Source organism: Grampus griseus (genome assembly GCF_964374135.1).
Source record: "Grampus griseus genome assembly, chromosome: 13".
Taxonomy (NCBI): Eukaryota; Metazoa; Chordata; class Mammalia; order Artiodactyla; family Delphinidae; genus Grampus; species Grampus griseus.
In genome coordinates, this window is record NC_139007.1 from 19415764 (window position 1) to 19439705 (window position 23942).

Genomic DNA, 23942 nt, shown 5'->3' on the forward strand with positions numbered 1-23942 from the left:
AACTACAAAATTCCATGTCCAAATAAAGGAGATTTTAAATTTTTTAAATTTATTTTTTTATTTTTGGCTGTGTTGGGTCTTCGTTGCTGTGCACAGGTTTCCTCTAGTTGTGGCAAGCAGGGGCTACTCTTCATTGCAGAGCACAGGCTTCTCATTGTGGTTGCTTCTCTTGTTGCGGAGCACGGGCTCTAGGCATGCAGGTTTTAGTAGTTGTGGCACGTGGGCTCAGTAGTTGTGGCACGTGGGCTTAGTTGCTCCACGGCATGTGGGATCTTCCCAGACGAGGGATCAAACCCGTGTCCCCTGCACTGGCAGGCAGATTCTTAACCAGTGCACCACCAGGGAAGTCCAGGAGATTTTTAAAAAATAAAACAAATAAAATTATCCAGTTTTTGATCTTAGTTACTTGATTAAAGAAAAATGGTCATTAATTTTAGAAGAGTCTCAAGTAGGTAACTTTTAAGCAGACTGCACCAACAATGGAAATAGCAATTACATTGTTTACACAACACAATGTGCACACACTGAGAAAAACGGAATTCAATTCCAAGTGGTGAATGGTGGTAGAGTCAGGAGATCCCAAGTAATTAAAAAAAAATGTACAGTTGCAAAAAAAAAATAATAATTAATAAAACAGGAGGGAAAAATCCCAGAGTTCAGAAAGTGCTAAACACAAAATCAAACAAAAAATAAGAAAAAAAAAAAAACAACCCAGTATTCTTAGAATGCAGTTAATGTTTTACATCAAAAGTTTTTTCTTCCTCTCTCTCTCACTCTCTTTTTCTCTCTCTAACTTCCCACATCAAAAGTTTTAAACTATGCCCAATACAAGACATTTTTTCCTCCGAGAAAATATATGGTATTTCACTGGTTATCAAATTTCTTTTAAAAAGTACTCTTGACAATAACTCATTTCCACATGGGAAAAAATTTTTTTAATAAAGGATTCTAGAAATCCACATTGACAGGTATTGTAAGACACAGCACATATGTATGTACAAGAGAAAAAGAGACAAATTAGAGGATGTTTTAAATTAAGTTGGAGCTGTACCTGTAGATACTCCTGAAACTCTTCTCTCTTAGACTTTAAGAACTCATAATTTTTTGGGCCAATGATCCTCTTGGAAGGAAGCTGGGCATCAGGAAATGTACCTGAAATTAATATATATGAAAGTTATTACTGTGTTCTGCTATTATTTTTTAAACCTAATTTATAATTTACTATGGCAACTTCAGATTCCCAGTGCTGCCTTGTAGAGATGTGGCATTATCCTTTATATAATTCTGACAAAATCAGAGAGCTTCAAAAGTCAGAAGACCAGACCAAAGAACTTGACTCTACTGATATCCAAAATATCACCACCCTTCATTGGCACAGATTTATTTAGCCTTCTATACTAGTAAAAAAGCTTCAAAAACTTATCATGAGATTATTTTGAAATTGGTGGGATTCTATTAGACAAAATCTTACTGAAGAAATACCTACTCTCTCACGGAGAAAATGGCAGCATTTTGCCAATGCTATATAAGCTTAAAAACAAAATTTAAAAACCATGGACATGTTTTCTCAGACAGGGCCAACCCTGGACATTTTAGTACCAAAAAGGAAAAATATTGTTGGGAATCCAACCAACTTTGATTGGTCCAGGATTTTAAATTACGGAGATAAATGATCTTTTCTCAACTCTAAATCAAAAGGAAAAGTCTCAGAGAAAGACCAAGACAAGGATGGCATTGTACCAGACTGGCAAAGGCAAAGAGAAAACCATTTAAGGACAAGTACAAACTCAAAATCTAGACAAAAAAGTAGATTTGTGGGACCTTGTATTTTTTATCTTTCTATAATCTCCTTATTGTGGGCTTCATTCTTATAGCAGAGTAGAGAAGTTTTCCTGCCCTTTACAATTCAAAACCAACCTGAATTTGGATCAGGGGACACTCCACAGAACTTTTCTAAAATCAAAAGATTCAGAATACACAATTCAAGCTCAGCAATTTACATACAAAATGACTAGAAATACTTCATGACTATAAACCTAATATTAACTAAAATAAATGGACAGATAAGAGAGACTGAGAGGTAAGAGGAAGACTGAAAAGAGTGCTCTGCTTTTCTGATTGATCTACCCTTAAAAGAAACACACAACTACAAGGTTTTTTTTCCATATCGAAATCTAAGAGCTAAATCAAAACATTTGTCATGTTACATAGAAACATGTTTACCACAGAAGATGATGGCAAAAGAAAAGAGCAACTCAAATGCCTGGTTTAAATTCTCTGCCACTGTCTTTTAAATTTTAATATCATTATTGCTTGAAAAGCAATAAATTTGCATTGTAAAAACTTAAAAAATATAAATAAGCAGAAATGAGATAAAAACAGTACATTCCTATCATCACTAGTAGTGTACACAAGTGTCACTGTTACATTTCCTTAGTACAGTTACTTAAAATTAGAAAGTAATTTCAGAAAGCTGGTTCAACAGCTTTCAAGAAAGCTAATGCTGAAATGTAATGTTTTATACAAAAAGGACAACATACCATGAAATTCTGTTAGTTTTGACTCAAGTACATAGAATTCAAGGTATCTTCTATAGACAGACCAATGTTCAGGCTCATGCCCAACTGCAAAATGAATGAATACACACTGAGAAATAAACAATTTTACAAACTACTACTAAAAGAATGCACTATTTATAACATTAAGTATACAAAGCTGGAAATTATTCCAGTCTTAATAATTTATTATTTCTTGGGAATTCCCTGGAGGTCCAGTGGTTATGACTCCACACTTCCACTGCAGTGGGCATAGGTTCGATCCCTGGTCAGGGAACTAAGATCCCACAAGCTGCACAGTGCAGCCAATAAAAAAAAGAAAAGAAAGTGCCTTGGGCTTCCCTGGTGGCGCAGTGGTTGGGAGTCCGTCTGCCGATGCAGGGGACGCGGGTTCGTGCCCCAGTGCGGGAAGATCCCACATGCCGCGGAGCAGCTGTGCCCATGAGCCATGGCCACTGAGCCTGTGCGTCCGGAGCCTGTGCTCCGCAACCGGAGAGGCCACAGCAGTCAGAGGCCCGCGTACCAAAAAAAAAAAAGAAAAGAAAATAAAGTGCCTAGACTACATGTAAGAAAACTCGTTTGCTAATCTAAAAGCATGCTGGAGGGGCAGGGGACAGCTGAAACTCTCCCAAGATGCAGGCAGGGGCAGATGCCATTACTGTCTCCCCACCTACCCTGCTAGCACAGGCAGACAAGCTTGGAAATGGCACCCCCCAGCCTTGCTTGGATAGGCAGGGGTAAGTGGTTGCAGCACTAACCCACTGCCTTGCTGAAGCCAGAGTGGTTGCAGCGCTCCCTGGCTCCCGGGCTGTGACTGGCAAGCACGAGCAGCTGCAGCATTCTTCCTCTCCCCGCCTAAAGCCAGCTCACTCACATAGGCAAGGCACTCTCCCACTGCACTGCTGAGAGCTGCAAGCACAGGCAGCCTTTCTGACACTGGCCAGCATGCCCTGCCCCCTACACTCACCAGCTGCCTTGCTGAAGCCAGCAGGTGTGTGCAATCCACACAGGGGACACCCCTTGATCACTTGGCCCTGGTGGCTAAGGGAGCTGGCAATACTGAGCTCCACGGGACTGTACCAGTTGGAAAGACAGTTCCTGGAAAGGCACACCGCCCCCCAGGGACTGCACAGACAGCACACTAAATAAACCCCCAGTCTTCCTGTGAAAAAGGCCTATTTACTTAGCTTGGAGCTTCAGCCTGAGGGACAGGCTTCAGATTTTCCACACATCTAGGAGTTAAGGAAGAGCACCCAGAGAACGTAAGCAGGGAGACACCATCCCTGCACACCCCCTTGGCCTCACTACAGCTCAATAAGAACTCTCAGGAGCTCATACACTCGTCTAAGCAGCTATGCACCCTGAGGACACCTACAGATCTCCTGGAATGGAGGCAGGTAGGGATTTTGACTGTGGCCCTGCAGGACTGTATATATCTGCCTACTTTAAAGGCTGCTGCCTAAGTGTCTGGCTTCCCATCAGCCTGAAACGAGGCGATAAACGGGATTCCTCCCCTTGGAACACTAATAGGTCTTGGCACATGCTCCATAACAGGCATATATCAAGAATAAATCAGGCAGTTTAGACAATCACAAAGGTTCAAAAGACAAAGAAGACCTAGGGCAAGGTTGAATTAGAGGGCTCATCACCTACACAGGCCACTCTTCAAGACTGAGAGAGGTAGCTGTTTCCCCTAATACACAGAAAGAAGCACAGAGTCAAGTAAAATGAGGAAATAGGGCTTCCCTGGTGGCGCAGTGGTTGAGAGTCTGCCTGCCGATGCAGGGGACACGGTCCGGGAAGATCCCACATGCCGCGGAGCAGCTGGGCCCATGAGCCATGGTCGCTGAGCCTGCGCGTCCGGAGCCCATGCTCCGCAACGGGAGAGGCCCGTGTACCACAAAAAAAAAAAAAAAAAAAAGAAGATAACTTATGGGACCTATAGGATAATATCAAGTGAAATAACACTCGCATTATAGGGGTCCCAAAAGGAGAAGAGAAAAAGGGGCAGAAAAGTTATCTGAAGAAATAATGGCTGAAAACTTCCTTAACCTGGGGAAGGAAACAGACATCCAGGTCCAAGAAGCCCAGAGAGTTCCAAATAACAGGGTCCTCCACAGATCTTTCCTGGATAGCCACAGCTCTATTCCTGGCTTCTGCTGAGATGATTGATCCATGAGTCACATGCCTGATCTCTTCAGCAAACCATTGTTCAGCCACACCCTTGGCTTTTTTCCAGAGCATGATATATGGATAGTCTGAGAATTTTCCAAACCTTCAAGTTCTAGTTCTTTTTTTTTTTTGACTATCCCTATGTCTATTGTTTTTTTAACACTTTTATTGGAGTATAATTGCTTTACAATGGTGTGTTAGTTTCTGCTTTATAACAAAGTGAATCAGCTATACATATACATATATCCCCATATCCCCTTCCTCTTGCATCTCCCTCCCACCCTCCCTATCCCACCCCTCTAGGTGGTCAAAAGCACTGAGGTGATCTCCCTGTGCTATGCGGCTGCTTCCTACTAGCTATCTATTTTACATTTGGTAGTATATATAAGTCCATGCCACTCTCTCACTTCGTCCCAGCTTACCCTTCCCCCTCTCCGTGTCCTCAAGTCCATTCTCTACTTCCGCGTCTTTATCCCTGTCCTGCCCCTAGGTTCTTCATAACCAGTGTTTTTTGTTCGTTTGTTTTTTAGATTCCATATATGTATGTGTTAGCATATGGTATTTGTTTTTCTCTTTCTTATTTACTTCACTCTGTATGACAGACTTTAGGTCCATCCACCTCACTACAAATAACTCAATTTCATTTCTTTTTATGGCTGAGTAATATTCCATTGTATATATGTGCCACATCTTCTTTATCCATTCATCTGTCGATGGACACTTAGGTTGCTTCCATGTCCTGGCTATTGTAAATTGAGCTGCAATGATCATTGTGGTACATGACTCTTTTTGAATTATGGTTTTCTCAGGGTATATGCCCAGTAGTGGGATTGCTGGGTCATATGGTAGTTCCATTTTTAGTTTTTTAAGGAACCTCAATACTGTTCTCCAAATGACTGTATCAATTTACATTCCCACCAACAGTGCAAGACGGTTCCCTTTTCTCCACACCTTCTCCAGCATTTATTGTTTGTAGATTTTTTGATGATAGCCATTCTGATTGGTGTGAGGTGACACCTCATTGTAGTTTTGATTAGCCAAAACAATCTTGAGAAAAAAGAACAAAGCTAGAGGTATCATGCTCCCTGATTTTAAACTGTACTACAAACCTATAATAATCAAACAAGTATGGTACTGGCATAAAAACAGACACATAGATCAATGGAACAGAAGAGAGAGCCCAGAAATAAACCCACACATATATGGTCAATTAATTTATGACAATGGAGGCAAGAATATACAGTGGGGAAAGGAGAGCCTCTTCTGTCCTTTAATAAGTAAACATTGTTGAGCAGCAAACTCAAGTGGAGGAACAAACTCAAGTGTTTTCTACAAATAACTAGTCAGGACTCTTTAAAAAAGTGTCAAGTTCATTAAAGACAAGGGAAGACTGAGAAACTATCACAGAACATAGGAGACTAAGGAGACAAGACTAAATTCAGTGTGGGATCCTGGGTTGGATCCTGAACCAGAAAGAGGGTATTAGTGGGAAAACTGGTGAAATTCAAATGAATATCCCATCAATGCTAATTTCCTGGTTTCAATCATTGTACTATGGTTTTATAAGATGTCAATACAAGGGGAAGCTGGGTAAAGGGTGTATGACAACTTTCTGTACTATTTTTTGCAACCTTTCTGTAACCGTCTTAGTCTGCTCAGGCTGCTATAACAAAACACCATAAACTGGGTGGCTTATTTTATTTTTTTAATTTGTTTATTTTATTTATTTATTTTTGGCTGCATTGGATCTTCATTGCTGTGCGCAGGCTTTCTCTAGCTGTGTTGAGCAGGGGCTACTCTTCGTTACAATGTGTGGACTTCTCATTGCAGTGGCTTCTCTTGTTGTGCAGCATGGGCTCTAGGTGCACGGGCGTCAGTAGTTGTGGAGCACAGGCTCAGTAGTTGTGGCTCGCAGGCTCAGTAATTGTGGAGCATGGGCTTAGTTGCTGTGCGGCATGTGGGATCTTCCTGGACCAGGGATCGAACCCATGTCCCCTGCATTGGCAGGCAGATTCTTAAACACTGCGCCACCAGTGTGACTTATTTTTAAAAATTAAAATAAAAATAGGGACATCCCTGGTGGTCCAGGGGTTAAGACTCCACTCTCCCAAAGCAGGGGGCCTGGGTTCGATCCCTGGTCAGGGAACTAGAGCCCACATGCAGCAACTAAGAACCCACATGCCACAACTAAAGATCCCACATGCTGCAACTAAAGATCCAGCAGGCAGCAATGAAGATCCCACACACAGCAGCGAAGATCCCGTGTGCCGCAACTAAGATTCGGCGCGGTCAAATAAATAAATAAATAAATAAATAAAATTAGGGCTTCCCTGGTGGCTCAGTGGTTAAGAATCCGCCTGCCAATTCAGGGGACATGGGTTTGATCCCTGGTCCGGGAAGATCCCACATGTAGTGGAGCAACTAAGCCCATGTGCCACAACTACTGAGCCTGCGCTCCAGAGCCTGCGAGCCACAACTACTGAGCCTATGCACCACAACTACTGAAGCCTGAGCTCCTAGAGCCCGTGCTCCACAACAAGAAAAGCCACCACAATGAGAAGCCCACACACCGCAACAAAGAGTAGCCCCTGCTCACTGCAACTAGAGAAAGCCTGCGTGCAGCAACAAAGACCCAATGCAGCCAAAAATTAATCAATAAATTTTTTAAAAATTCTTATAAACTAAAATTAAAATTAATAAATGGTGTTGGGAAAACTGAACAGCTACATGCAAAAGAATGAAACTGGACCACTATCTTATACCATGTAAAAAAATTAACTGAAAATAAATTAAAGATTTGTATGAAAGACTTAAAACCATAAAACTCCTAGAAGAAAACACAGGTGGCAAGCTCCCTGACATTGGTTTTAGTGATTTTTTTGTTTTCATCTGACTCTAAAGGCAAGGGAAACAAAGCAAAAATAAACAAATGGGACTACATCAAACAAAAAGATTTTGCACAGTGAAGGAAACCATCAACAATACAAAAAGGCAATCTACTGAATGGGAGAAGGTATTTGCAAAGCATATATCTAATAAGGGCTTGATATCCCATATACATAAAGAACTCACACAATTCAGTAACAAAAACACCTATTAAAAAATGGACAGATGATCTGAATAGACATTTTTCCAAAGAATACATATAGATGGCTAAACAGACACATGATAAGATGCTCAACATCACTAATCATCAGGGAAATGCAAATCAAAACCACAATGAGATACCACCTCACACCTGTCAGAATGGCCACTGTGAAAAGGACAAGAAATAACAAGTGTTGATGAGGATGTGGTAAAAAGGGAACCCTTGTGTACTGCTGGTGGGAATGTAAATTGGTGCAGTCACTATGGAAAACAGTATGGAAGTTCCTCAAAAAATTACAAACAGATTTACCATATCATCCAACAATTCCACTGCTGGGTATCTATCCAAAAAAACACTAATTCGAAAAGATATATGCACTCCTATATTCACTGCAGCATTATTTGCAATAAACAAGACATGGAAACAACCTAAATGTCCATCAACAGATGAATGGATAGAGAAGATGTGGTATATGTATACAATGGAATACTACTCAGCCATTTAAAAAGAATGAAATCTTGCCATTTGTAACAACATGGATGGACCTTGAGGGTATTAAGCTGAATGAAGTAAGTCAAAGAAAGACAAATAGCACATGATTTCACTTATACAAGGAATCTAAAAAACAAAACAAACAAACCAAAACAAAATGCAGACTCATACAGAGATCAGATGGGTGGCTGCCAGAGAAGGACAAAATGGGTGAAGGTGATCAAGTAGTACAAACTTCCAGTTATAAAATAAATAAGTCATAGGGATATAAAGTACAGCATGGGGAACACAGTCAATAATATTGTATTAACTTTGTATGGTGAAGGACGGTAACCAGACTTATTGTGGTGATCATTTTGCAGTGTATCCAAATGCAGAATCACTATATTGAATCACTATATTGTACCTAAAACTAATGTAATAATGTATGTCAATTATACCTCAATAAAAAGCAATTTATTTATATTGATAGGGATTTATATCTGAATAGTCAAACATTTTAAATAATTTTCTGAGAGCCAAGAACACTGAGAGAAAAGCCAGATTTTAAGTACTAGGCACAGCAAAGAATTGAATCCAGAAGTTAACTAGGGTATTCCTTTCCAAATTCTTTTTAACACTTAAAATTCCTATCAGCAGAAACAGCAGACAAAAGACGTAAGTGACTGTGTTTGAAACTGAAATGAAACTCTAATATCGACAAAGGTTTGTCTGTATACTTATTAAAATGCTGAGATAGAACAGCATCTAGCAAGACCGAACAGAAGTTACAGCAAAATCCAGTAGCAGTGACTCAGAACTGAAGAGAACAAGATCCTGCCTGGTATTTAACTACAATAGGGAATATCATTGCTAGCTACTCTGAGCATTCTTCCTTCCCCATTCCTATACTTTATGTTCCTATGCATGAAACAGGATCAGCTTCTGAGAAAAATCAAACACCTAATACTTTTTGAAAAATAAATAAGGGGAATCATTAGCACTGACCTTCATCTTATCACTTCGTCACTCCTCTCTCGAAACCATTTCCTAACCCTGCCACTTTTTCCTTCTTTCCTCACAGACTGTCCCTTCTTCCTGAGGTCAACTTTATTTTTCTGCTCATCATTCCCAAAATGTGCACAACTTTGATGTGTTTTTGCTTATACAGACTGCCCACTCTCTTGGACAAAGCCCAGGGTGGCGAATATTTATCCTGCTATAGATGCTGTTTACCCCTGTCTCGACTGTAACACACGGATGAAATAACCAAAAGAAAAAAGACAGCAAAACATAAAGAAAACTTGTAAAGTTGTGTTTGATCATATTTTTACCAATTATTATTAGCCCACAACAATGGAGGGGGAGAAATGCTGTCTTAATCATTTTAATACCTGATTAGTGCTATATGCATTAATAATATTAATACCTGCTCTTCTATCATTTCTTTCAACATCAATACAAAACACTGGTATTCTCTCCTTTTTCTCCTTCCTTTCAGAGGAGGTATCTTCAAAAAAGTCTACATATGGAATGCTAATTTTCCATGCAGCAAGGTTTCGAGGAGTATTAGGTGTGTTCACAGCTTCCACTGGAGAATCATCTTCCATTACAACAATACCTTCTTCAATCTGGAAAAAAATCATCAGAAAAAAAAATTAATACTTCCAGGACCTTTATACCTATAGCATATGAGATGTAACTACACAGTAATATGCCCATATAAAGTCTATAATTTTTTAATACTTTTGAAATTAAGTGATATCAAATTTTCTACTGAAAAGGTTAAGGATAAAAAACTAAAACTAACAAGTTACTAGCATCAACTCCAGGTTTTGTTGCATCACCAATATATGAAAATTCAACAGAATATAAGACACTTCAGCAATTACTGGAAAAGATATTAAAAATATACAAATACAGAAAAATATTTAACTCTGGTAATAAGAAGTAGAAATTACTGTACTGATATCTTTCATTTAGGAATGTAAAATTTTATAACAGCCACTGATGGAAACTGCACAGATAAACTGGATATGCAATATATTGTTGGTTACAAGATATACCTGTACGATCCTTTTAGAAAGCGTTTTGCCCATATACATTTATCAATATAAGAAGCCATAAAACAGTTTCAACCAAGTTAATTCCATTTCTGGCAACTTATTCTAATACAAGCATTTATTTTAGACAAATTTTTTTAAACTATGAAAAAGGCACAAGTATAAATATATTCACTGCAGCATTAGATAATATAAAATTAGAAAAAAGGTCTGAAAGGGACCCACCTCTATACAATTAAGATTGTTTTTTCATCTCCTAGCTTCTAAAATTTTAATAATATAAATATTTAAAATAAATATTCTTTAAAATATTACTTGAAGAACAATTATTTTAAAAAAGCAGTGTTAAACATGTTCTAGAAATAAACATGCAGAAAGAAGGGGAAAAAAATGTCTGTCTTCACTAAATCGGAAAAGAATCTCTGAATTGGCACATTATAACACCTGGTCACCTAGACATCTCTGATTCATGTTAAAGGGGGCAAAATTTTACAGATAAAACACAACCATCTTGAACACACTTTTTTAAGGAAATGAGTCAAAGGTTGTAGCGCTTAAGAGAATTCTGAACAGTCTAGTCAGAGCAAACCAGTAGAGAAGAGGTATTTCTTTCCAGAATTCTAGCACCCTATCTTCACTCTCCATTCTACTCTCTTCCCACACCTGGTAGCCAACTCTCTTCTAAGTGAATTCTTTTCCTCCCCCACTAAGTCCCTTGGCAATTATCCCTTTTTCTGTTCCTGTCCTAAAATGGCTTTCTGTCACCCCTAATAAGACTGTTAAGAATCTTAGGAAGACTTCTTAATGCTCTGTTGAAAACAAAAATGTCTTCCAGGCCTAAAACAATGAAACTGTAAAAACAGACGATAAGTGTTAGTTCTTGCCTTTTGGGGACAAGGCTATCTATCTCCTTACAAACCTGGAAGAAAAACAGAGAAGCATGTGTGAGGGAAACACCCACTCCACTGCTTGGAATCTGAGGTACAGGGCAGCATTTTCCATGGTTATTACAACTGTAATTTTGTTAACAGACTTGGCTTTTGACGAGAAATGATAAAATGAATCATAAAATGATAGAAAATTTGTTTAACAAGCTGACTAAAAGCCAAGAAATGGGACATTCTTAAATAAAAATCAATCTAAGAAACAAAATAGAAAATTCTTAACATAAAAATATCAATAAAAGACAAAGAACAAAGTTTAATATTTTATTACTGCTACCATTTAAATGGTGTTTATATCAAAAAAGTAAATGAAAAATCTCTAGGGCAATATTTCTTCAAGAATTTTCAGGGATTCCTTTAATATTATTTAAAAATATATAACCAAAATTTTATAAAAAGGAAAACCAAGTGCTTTCTCATTTTCAAACAGATGTTCCCGCTACAAAGAAGACAGGGAATAAAACAGGCAGAGGATAAAAGGCAAAGAGATGTCCCCCTATTTCCTTGAGAAATACTATAATTTAACTCATTATTAGCCTTTCCTATGTTGGGGATAACTGCCAATATACCAATGGGCGTATTACGTTCCAGAAGTTTATCTGTGAATCAGTTCTGAACTTGGACAGAAATGCATTTTCAGACAGACCCAACCTTACATAGAAGACTTTGGTTCCCAGGCCAGTATACATATGCCAATTTAACTTATAATTTATCTGATGGTATTATAACACTGTATAGTACTTACTGCACTTACTGTGTGCTGGGCACTGTCCCAAGTGCTTCATATATATCACTTATTACTCCTCACAACACCCATATACAAGCTAGATACTATTATCCCCATTTCACATGTGAGGAAGTTAAATCAAAATAAAATTAAGCAATTTACCCAAGGTCACATAGCAAGGAGGCACTGCTACCAAATGATCACGTCAAGTTGATCCTTTTCTAAAAAAATAAAAATCTTCCAGGTCTCAATTTTGGATCACATACCACTTTAGCCCTGGCAGTGAGACTGGCAATTTCCCTTTCCCATACACTTCCTAAACAAGGCAAAGGAGATTTCCCCGAGGTCCCACAGTTTAGAACTAGCACAGTACCCCCAAATCCTAAGTGGGACTATCTTGGTCTGGTTTAACACCCTAGCCACCTCCTGTCTTTTCTCTTCAGAGTACTAACAATTAGTTTGCCCTCTTACCCTACTTTCCATTATTACTATCTTTGCTTCCAATCAAGAATTTCCAAGACAACCCTTAGAATGGGAGAAAATATTTGCAAATGAAGCAACTGGCAAGGGATTAATCTCCAAAATATACAAACAGCTCATGCAGCTCAATATCAAAAAAATAAATAACCCATTCAAAAAATGGGCAGATCTAAATAGACATTTCTCCAAAGAAGACATACAGATGGCCAAAAAGCACATGAAAAGATGCTCAACATCACTATTAGAGAAATGCAAATCAAAACTACAATGAGGTATCACCGCACACCAGAGAGAATGACCATCATCAAAAAATCAACAAACAAGACTTCCCTGGTGGCTCGGTGGCTAAGAATCTGCCTGCCAACGCAGGGGACACAGGTTCGATCCCTGGTCCAGGAAGATCCCACATGCCGTGGAGCAACTAAGCCTGTGTGCCACAACTACTGAGCCTATGCTCTAGAGACCACGAGCCACAACTACTGAAGCCCGCACGCCTAGAGCCTGTGCTCTGCAACAAGAGAAGCCACTGTGGTGAGAAACCCGCACACTGCAACGAAGAGCAGCCCCTGCTTGCTGCAACTAGAGGAAACCCGCACACAGTGACGACCCAATGCAGCCAAAAATAAATTTAAAAATTAAAAAAAAAATCTACAAACAATAAATGCTGGAAGGGTGTGGAGAAAAGGGAACCCTCCTACGCTGTTGGTAGGAATGTAAATTCGTACAGCCACTATGGAGAACAGTATGGGGGTTCCTTAAAAAACTAAAATTAGAACTACCATATGACCCAGCAATCTCACTCTTAAGCATATACCCAGAGGAAACTATAATTCAAAAAGATACATGCACCCCAATGTTCATTGCAGCACTATTTACAATAGCCAGGACATGGAAGCAACCTAAGTGTCCATCAACAGAGGAATGGATAAAAGAAGATGTGGTACATATATACAATGGAATATTACTCAGCCATAAAAAAGAAAAAATAATGCCATTTGCAACAACGTGGATGGACCCAGAGATTGTCATACTGAGTGAAGTAAGTCAGACACAGAAAGACAAATATCTCATGATATCGCTTATATGTGGAATCTAAAAAAAAAGCATACAAATGAACTTATTTACAAAACAGAAGTAGAGTCACAGATGCAGAAAACAAACTTATGGTTAACGGGGTAAGGTGGGGGGTAAATTGGGAGATAGACTGACGTATACACACTACTATATATAAAATAGATAACTAATAAGAACCTGCTGTATAGCACAGGGAACTCTATTCAACACTATGTAATAGCCTATATGGGAGAAGAATCTAAAAAAAAAAAAAACAGTGTATATGTGTATATATATGACTGATTCGCTTTGCTGTACACCTGGAACTAACACAACATTGTAAATCAACTATACTCCATTAAAAATTAAACAAAAAATTATACTTCAATAAAAAATAAGTAAATAAAGACCAATAAAGAATTTCCTTCCTCCTTGGGCCACTACAAAACAGAACAAACTTTCTCAGCTTTTTAAAGATAGCCTCCTGGATTTGCCTGGTGGCGCAGTGGTTAAGAATCCACCTGCCTATGGTACTGGCACAAAAACAGAAAGATAGATCAATGGAACAGGATAGAAAGCCCAGAGATAAACCCATGCACATATAGACACCTTATCTTTGATAAAGGTGGCAGTAATGTACAGTGGAGAAAGGACAGCCTCTTCAATAAGTGGTGCTGGGAAAACTGGACAGGTACATGTAAAAGTATGAGATTAGATCACTCCCTAACACCATACACAAAAATAAGCTCAAAATGGATTAAAGACCTAAATGTAAGGCCAGAAACTATCAAACTCTTAGAGGAAAACGTAGGCAGAACACTCTATGACATAAATCACAGCAAGATCCTTTCTGACCCACCTCCTAGAGTAATGGAAATAAAAACAAAAATAAACAAATGGGACCTAATGAAACTTCAAAGCTTTTGCACAGCAAAGGAAACCATAAACAAGACCAAAAGACAACCCTCAGAATGGGAGAAAATATTTGCAAATGAAGCAACCGACAAAGGATTAATCTCCAAAATTTACAAGCAGCTCATGCAGCTCAATAACAAGAAAACAAACAACCCAATCCAAAAATGGGCAGAAGACCTAAATAGACATTTCTCCAAAGAAGATATACAGACTGCCAACAAACACATGAAAGAATGCTCAACATCATTAATCATTAGAGAAATGCAAATCAAAACTACAATGAGATATCATCTCACACCAGTCAGAATGGCTATCATCAAAAATCTAGAAACAATAAATGCTGGAGAGGGTGTGGAGAAAAGGGAACACTCTTGCACTGCTGGTGGGAATGTGAATTGGTTCAGCCACTATGGAGAACAGTATGGAGGTTCCTTAAAAAACTACAAATAGAACTACCATATGACCCAGCAATCCCACTACTGGGCATATACCCTGAGAAAACCAAAATTCAAAAAGAGTCATGTACCAAAATGTTCATTGCAGCTCTATTTACAATAGCACAGAGATGGAAACAACCTAAGTGCCCATCATCGGATGAATGGATAAAGAAGATGTGGCACATATATACAATGGAATATTACTCAGCTATAAAAAGAAACGAAATTGAGCTATTTGTAATGAGGTGGATAGACCTAGAGTCTGTCATACAGAGTGAAGTAAGTCAGAAAGAAAAAGACAAATACCGTATGCTAACACATATATATGGAATTTAAGAAAAAAAATGTCATGAAGAACCTAGGGGTAAAGCAGGAATAAAGACGCAGACCTCCTAGAGAACGGACTTGAGGTTATGGAGAGGGGGAAGGGTGAGCTGTGACAGGGTGAGAGAGAGTTATGGGCATATACACACTAACAAACGTAGTAAGGTAGATAGCTAGTGGGAAGCAGCCGCATGGCACAGGGATATTGGCTCGGTGCTTTGTGACAGCCTGGAGGGGTGGGATAGGGAGGGTGGGAGGGAGGGAGACGCAAGAGGGAAGACATATGGGAACATATGTTTATGTATGACTGATTCACTTTGTTATGGAGCAGAAACTAACACACCATTGTAAAGCAACTGTACCCCAATAAAGATGTTAAAAAAAAAAAAGAAAGAAAGAAATAGGTATACCTTTTTTCATACCAAAAAAAAAGAATCCACCTGCCAATGCAGGGGACAAGGGTTCGATCCCTGGTCCAGAAGATCCCACATGCCACAGAGCAACTAAGCCCATGTGCCATGACTACTGAGCCTGCACTCTAGAGCCCGCAAGCCACAACTACTGAAGCCCACGCGCCTAGAGCCCGTGCAGACCAAAAAAAAAAAAAAAAGCCTCCTATTCCTGAAGCAAAACTATAGCTTGTATTTCAAGTAATTGGGAAGAACAAAAAAGAAAAAGTACATCTTTCCCCATAAAAATTATGTTTCGAGTTCACAATAACATGGGTAAATGCTTTTGTTATATTAAGTTATATTTAAGTTATATTTTGTTATATTAAGTGGGCAGAGATCAGGATAGCAATCTACATATAGCCTAATTTATGGGGGTGGGAAGGGGAAAGATATTTTTAAAAAACAGAATCACAAGAATGTTAATAGAAGTAGTTATTGGGTGGCAGAATTACCGGTGGTATTTTAAATTTTTTTCTATTTTTCTATACTATTAAAAAATTGAGATGCTTAAAATCTAAAAACATAAACATTGTTTTTTTTAAAAGACTTCCTCCTCTGGTCTACTGTCTTTCTTCTACCCATACTTTTAAGGAAAATATGGGCATGAAAAGAATGCTGTATTTGGATTATCTAAAAAGAAAAAAAAGGATTAAATAAGTTTTTCTTCCATTAAAATTATTGTGAAGAAGCAATGAATCTTTTTAACAATTTATCAGTGCAAAGGGACAAAGGCTGAAAGGAAGGGGTAAAGAGGAAAAATAGGTTTATTTACTCTTCCCTCCCCACTTCCTTCTTCTTGGTCATTACCAATCCAATCACTAATATTCATCCCTTTTATACCCAGGATAGTAAATTTCTTAAGAGCAAAGTTTAGGTCTTAATCATCTTTTTATCTCCAGTGCTGAGACATTAAAAGGCAAAATGAAGACCCAGGATGTCTGTTCAATAAAGATTTTTTAAACAAATGCAAAGTACAAATGAGATAATATCTGCCTTTATAGAACTCCTTAATTGGTAGGAAAGACAATCATAAACATACTTTCAAATACATAAATTAAATCGTAATTTCAGAGAATTCCCTGGCAGTCCAGTGGTTAGGACTCAGAGCTTTCACTGCCAGGGCCCGGGTTCGATCCCTGGTGGGGGAACTAAGATCCCACAAGTCCTGCTGCGCAGCCAAAAAAAAAAAAAAATCGTAATTTCAAACACAACGTGGTACATGTTTTAACATATGATCTAACAGAAGCAAAAAAAGGAGGGAATGTTCAATTCTGCTTGGGGACTCAGGTAGGGGCTTATGGGAAGAAACTAGATTCTGAAAGATAAGTATGAATTTTCTAGGTAAATAAAGGGGGAAAAAAGGCATTTCAAGCAAAACAACATGTGAAAACACAGAGAAATAAAATAGCATGGAGGGTATAATGTGCTTATAAATCTGGGATCTTGTTAAAATGTAAATTATGATTCAGCAGGTCTAGGATGAAGCCTGAGATTCTGTACTGATAACAAGCTCCCAGGTAATGCTGATGCTGCTGGTCCACAGATCACAGTCTGAATATCAAGGGGTTAGGTCAGACATCGATTAACACAACTCCGTGTGCCTGGCCATGTGGTTAGAAAGAGATAAGATCAGGATATGAAGTAAAAGCTTAATCAAAACGTGGTAAATTGTTTGACTATTTAGCAGTATATCAGCTTAACAGAAACCATCTGGCCATAGTAAGCAATAACTTAGTGCTCAGGAATTTAAAAAATTAGATTAGCACCATGAAACTATAATGACTAGTGAAAGAATGGGAAACATAAACAAAATCTGAAGTAAGAAGTTAAGATTAAGAAAAGGGAAAATAACAAGCGTAACCAATTTTTTATGCCACATTAAGTCTGAAATTATACCTACAACAAACTGAAGAATTTTTACTTACAAAGTCATCTTCACCTTCAGCTAAGCCATAATTAGGCAACATAGCTCCCTCCATTGTGGTGCTCTTGAAGACTCCTTTAATTTTGCTACCTATTCGGCTAATTCCAAATGATTCTCCTCTCTTCTGTGTGCTCCTAAATATTAAACAAAAATGTATCAAGAACACAGTAAATTATTACATTATCACAACGGTCCAGTTTACTGTAAACAATAATAAAAATGGTTGCAAAAAGGGTAAACTGAAGGTATAGCTAAACATAACTTTTTGGAGTTCTCAGTCATAGACTGTCTCAACATCTCTATAGCCAAAAGTGACAGAACATTTAAAGTTTAAATTTGAGGGGATGAATTAATGGGACAATATTTATTAACAAACATTTGAAATTTACCTACTATTTAACCTTAAAACATTAACTGAACTAAAAAGAATAAAAGATGAGAGCCCCCTAGTGGTGCATATTTCTTACTGCCATACATTTTTTGAAATAAATTAAAAATGTGGTTAGACCAACGTTCAAAATAGACTATCCTATTCAAACTGTACTGTACTGCTAAAAAAGCACAGTGTAACAGGAAAAAAACAAAACAAAACAATGACCTTCTCAGTACTTCATTTTTAGATGGAAAAACAAAAAAATTCTGAAAATTTTCTTCAACTTTATAATCATATAAATACTCAAAAGAAGAATGAAGTATAAAATACACCATACATAACTTCAAAATAATAACAAGAAAAAATAAAATGCCAAAGGGAAGGGTTAGCAATGAACATAAAGATAAAAGCAAATGTAGCCTAAGGAAGAAGCTTGCTCTGCCATATATATTAAATAATGGTTTTGTAATTTTTTTCAAAAGTGAATTTCTAAAAGCAACAACAAAAAAAGCAGCAAAAATTTCCTCCCCTACAGCCTACTTATTATTGCCTCATGTTTCAACAAATAAAAACATAACTTTTATCCAATTTAAAACTCACTATGTAATACTGCCCTTACGACAGATGTCCAAAGAAAAATGACCATTTTAAAATTCAAGGAGATTGGTGTTGAAGGCCTAACTTAACGAATAGCTATTATTCCTATAAGAAAACGTATTTATAAAAATAATGCAACAGGGCTTCCCTGGTGGCACAGTGGTTGAGAGTCCGCCTGCCGATGTAGGGGACACGGGTTCATGCCCCGGTCCGGGAAGATCCCACATGCCGCGGAGTAGCTGGGCCCGTGAGCCATGGCCGCTGAGCCTGCGCGTCCGGAGCCTGTGCTCCGCAACGGGAGAGGCCACAACAGTGAGAGGCCCGCGTACCGCAAAAAAAAAATAAATAAAATAATAATAATAATAATAATGCAACAGTTACAGAAATAAAAGTAAATTGATGAAGTGTCAAATGCACCAGTATATTAGTGATATGTGCATTTTATACATGTTCAAGGAGTAAATCAAACTTATTTTAAAACTGGAAAAACTCTAATAGTAAGTAGTAGTAGTAAAAAGGATACTTAAACTAGAATATTGTTTTACTTAAACAAGCATGCAATTAGTGTTTTTAAAAAATCCAGGATTATAAATATAACTTTCTATGAGAGAAGAAATTTTTCTGAAAAAAAATATGAAAATCTTAACAAAATATTATTAAAATCTCTAGGATCTAGATAGATTATGCTAGTAGACCTAGATTATAAAACAGTTGGGCTTTTTGAAATGACATATTTTTTAAATATTTCACTTGTGATTACACCCAGAAATACTGAAATATTGTACTTCTTGCTTTAAAGAAAGTTCTTTAAACACAAATAATTCTAAAAGAAATTTAGCAAGATCAATAACAACAACAACAAAGAATGAGTCAACAGCCTTAAAAAGCTAAATACTGGATTTTTCACTTTATTTTTATGCTGACATTTTAATTTTCTGATGACATATACAATGCTATTTCAAAAAGGAGACCTCTAGAATAAAAGTAGAGGTTAATCTTAAAAGGATGTCCCAGGGCATTCCCTGGTGGCCTAGTGGTTAGGATTCTAGGCTTTCACTGCCCTGGCCCAGGTTCAATCCCTGGTCCAGGAACTAAGATCCCTCAAGCTGTGCGGCGTGGCCAAAAAAAAAAAAAGGATATCCCAAATACCTGATATAAAGGCAGTAATTGGAGTTAAACAGATAATTTATACAGAAAAGAATCACATGCTGTCTCAAGACTTACCGAAAATCATCCAAACTTAGGCTACTTCTGCAATAACAGACATGTGAAATTACACAAGAAAAAGAGAAAGAGAAAGCCCAGATATTAAACAAGTTTCACTTTAGAACATAAAACAAAATTTAAAAGTTACACAGATGGATAGCATTATGAATAACATGATAAAGGAAAGAGAAACAAACACAATGGCTATTTTGGGGGGGTTGGAATCTGAATTCTAGATCATTTTAAAGAAAGTTTTTAAAAACTCAATATGTCAGGAAATAATTCTGGTTTTTTGCCCTCATTTAGGCAAACCATTTGTTTGATACAGTGGAAAATATTCAGAGACTAAGCCACCAAAAACTTGGCATCGAAAACAAACTTGTATTTTCTAATATGGAATTCATGTCTATATTAGATATAATTGTGCATGCTCCACACATTTTTAGTTTGAGTATTTTTTTAAGTTATGACTTAAACTAAGAAGCAAAGTTAACAAAAGATCCCTAAATATTTTTTAAGTTATGCTTTAAGTATGGAATGAAACAGAAGAGTAGGTTAATATTAATTAACATGCATTAAAATTTTACTTTTTAAATGCAATTAAATAGAATGTAGACATAAAACATATGAATAAACATTTTACATATTTTAAGTCATCTAACAGCGAATCAGCAATGCTACCCTAAATTTTCAATGAAAGAATGTTAAGAAAGGCTTTTACTTATTCTATTGATATATAGGTAAATCAATCAAGTATCACAGAAGCAGAGTCCTGACAAGACTGATAGCTAACGTTAAGAGTCAGGTCAATATAAAGAAAAACTAAAGACTATAAGCAGTATCCAGAATGAAAACAACCCATATTTTCTTCCTATTAATTTTATATTCTAAAGCCAGCAAAATTAGTGCCTTCATATGTTGAAGACAACTAGGTGTTCACCAAGTGGCAAAGACAGCTTTCCATCTCTGAGGTTATGACTCTGACTTACACTTAGCTACTCAGCAGGCTAATAAGGTAAAAGAACCACTTCCTCTTTCGCAGTCCTATACAGGAGTTTCACTAAAATTAATAAATGGGAAAAAAACAAACTACTCTCTAAAACTGAGTTATCTGTGGATTTCAATTATGCATGCAGTCCATAGTCTCCAATAAAGCAGGTGATCAAGCAATAATAATTATGAGATTAACAAGGCAATGGTGTACATATCTTGTTAAATTTTTCTGAAAGAATGTCAGGCATTTTCACATTACTATATGTAGTATAGTTCTACAATTCCTTAGTAATCCTGTCTACTTATGTAGCAAGGAAACCAGATTAATAAAGATAATGATGTTATCACAGAATGATTAGCGTCAACAAGAACCAAAAAAAAGAAAAACATATATATGATTGAATATACCTACCTGTTGAGTTTTGAATTGCGTGTTGGTGATTCTGCACCTCTTAAAAGTTGTCTGAAATACTTAAAAAATAATTATGATTTATTAAACCAATATTTGATATTGAAACTTGCTACTTCACCTTACTGATTTGAGCTTAAAGGAAACATTACTTAAATCAAGTGAATACAACCACAGTCAAACAGAGTAAGGATTAAGATATTGCAAATGGAGGTATTCAAGCCACTTGACTTCTACAAGTCTGTAAATAACGTATATACAAGAAGAAAGGGGGACTTCCCTGGTGGTCCAGCGGTTAAGACTCTGTGTTCCCAATGCAGAGGACCCGGGTTCGATCCCTGATCAGGGAACTAGATCCTGCATGCTGCAACTAAAGATCGTGCGTGCCGCAACTAAGACCCAGCTCAGCCAAATAAATAAATAAATAAATATTTTAAAAAGAAGAAGAATGGGGTTTCTGCATCACCACTACAAAGCCACTCAGGCATATGGCAAATCAGATAGACCAATTTGGTTGCAATCTTCTAGTCACATATATACAAACATGGTTTTGGTATTAAGAATTGTTGTTATAACCAACTTCTAATCTCCATTAACTTATGTAGTGGAAAATAGTATTCATTTTCTTAATTAACCATGTTTTATTTTCCTGTTTATTTTGTTATTTGCATTACTCATGTAACGTTATCAAAGCCACTAATAAATTTTGAGGAAAAATCTTCAAACAAGATTAATATTTTGACTAACCTCATCACTGTGGCAAAACATAGGAGTAAACACATTTTCCAAGAGAGAAAGTACATGTTCATATGCTTCAAAAAGACATCTCATAGTCTGAAGTTTCACAACATCTATATATGGGCCTTCAGCAACTGTTAAAAAAATTATATTGCAAAAATTGTTTATGAAAAGCACAAATACATTATATATTAGTTTAAAGTTCATTACAGTGAAAAGAGCATACAAACAATACTAAGACTGTTTTGCAGAAAATCCACTGTAAGGTACAGATCACACTAGAGAGGAATTAGAACAACCAAGCTCCAGTTCTGGCAAGTATTAGTTATGTGAATTGTGAATAAGTTTCTTCATCAAAGCTTTCATCTTGTTAGTAAAATAGGATAATGCCTGCCTGTGTATCTCACACAGCTGTTGCAATAAGCAGGGAATACAAGAGAAAACTCTGAAAAGAGTAAAAGAGCTACAGAATTCATCCTCATCTTTTACTTACTTTTTTGAATCTCTTCTACAATGAAGGGATCAAATCGAATTTTGTCAATACTTTCATCCAAACAATATGTTTTATAAATCTTTTGCAACTCTTCATGAAGAGACAGCATTTCATCATTTGATAACTCTGGTCGCAAAATTCTGTCATTGAATTCCTCTAGCAAATTCAGAAAGAATAAAAAAAAAGAATTATTTTCATAGAATAAAACTACTCAATGAAAACTTCATGTTCCCACTCTAATTGTGATCAATATTAAAAGCAGCAAATATAAGCAATCTACTCATCATTTTAAGATTTTTAAAAAGATTTAATTGGGAGTAAAACAACTGCTGAGATGAAAGAGAAGCTCAATCAAATATTTTATATACGAATATAAAATGCATAAATATTTCCATAGCAATACAAATTTTCTAAAATTTAGAATAATAAACACACTTGTAAAATTCTGTTTAAAGAACATATTGGATTAATTTCTTATACCAAGGGTCTTTAATATTTTGAAATTTGATTCCCTAAATAACAGTGAAAACTAAGGCTTTTTTTAGTCCCAATGTTTTTAAACAATATTTCTGTCCATCATGGAGGCTGTAGACTAGTGATGGAGCTCAGAGTCTGAACAAATCAATCTTTTTTTCCTAAAATGTGAAAGAACAGCATTGGGAAAGCCAAAATATTGACTACCTTTTTTTTTTTTTTTTTTTTTTTGCGGTACGCGGGCCTCTCACTGTTGTGGCCTCTCCCGTTGCGGAGCACAGGCTCTGGACGCGCAGGCTCAGCGGCCATGGCTCACGGGCCCAGCCGCTCCACGGCATGTGGAATCCTCCCGGACCAGGGCAAGAACCCGTGTCCCTTGCATCGGCAGGCGGACTCTCAACTACTGCGCCACCAGGGAAGTACTTGACTGCCCTTTTTTTTTTTTTTTTACTACAAGAGGTAATATGGAAGCTTACCCCTTAATTCTTAATTATCCAAACTGAAACCCAGTGAGGTAAGGAAGGAGTTTTTAAAAAAAGAAAAAACTGGAAGAGAACATATAAGATCTTTGGGATGATAGCAAATTCATATAATTGGAGTCTCAAAAAGAAAGGAGAGAGAAAATAAGGCAGAATACTTGAAGAGGTAACAGCCAAGAATTTTCAAAAATGATGAAAAACACCAACATTCAAGTAAAATTCGAGCAGAATAAATTTTTTTTAAACTACACATTACAGTCAAATTGCTGAAACCCCCAAAGAGAAAACTGAAAAACCAATCAGGGAGAAAAGGGACATACATACAGGGGAACAAACATAAGAATGGAAGTTAATTTCTCCTGAGAAACAATGGTGCTGTTCAAAAGGTAATGGAAGAATGATTTAGAATTAGAATGTTGAATGAAAAAAACCCATCAACCTAAAATTTTATATTTGGTAAAAATATCCTTTTAAAATGAATATAAAATAACATCTTTTCAGACAAAAGTTAAGAGAATTTACCCCCAGCTGAATGGTACTATAAGAAATGCAAAAAAAAAAAAAAAAAAAAAAAG

At 37.0% G+C, this 23942-nt stretch overlaps 1 protein-coding gene across 6 annotated transcripts in view; it reads right to left on the minus strand.

Annotated features, from left to right (window-relative positions):
- SNX14 (sorting nexin 14) overlaps positions 1–23942 on the minus strand; it is a 68816-nt gene that overhangs the window by 11180 nt on the left and 33694 nt on the right. For 4 of the 6 annotated variants that reach the window (XM_082669218.1, XM_082669219.1, XM_082669222.1 and 1 more), the window contains exons 13-20: positions 22415–22570; positions 21931–22055; positions 21187–21245; positions 19800–19826; positions 17607–17739; positions 9716–9917; positions 2541–2624; positions 1052–1152 (exon numbers count right to left, since the gene is read on the minus strand). In XM_082669218.1, coding sequence (XP_082525344.1) covers positions 1052–1152; positions 2541–2624; positions 9716–9917; positions 17607–17739; positions 19800–19826; positions 21187–21245; positions 21931–22055; positions 22415–22570 — 887 coding nt within the window. The remainder of the gene's footprint in view (positions 1–1051; positions 1153–2540; positions 2625–9715; positions 9918–17606; positions 17740–19799; positions 19827–21186; positions 21246–21930; positions 22056–22414; positions 22571–23942) is intronic. The other 2 variants (XM_082669221.1, XM_082669220.1) reach the window with 1 other exon arrangement.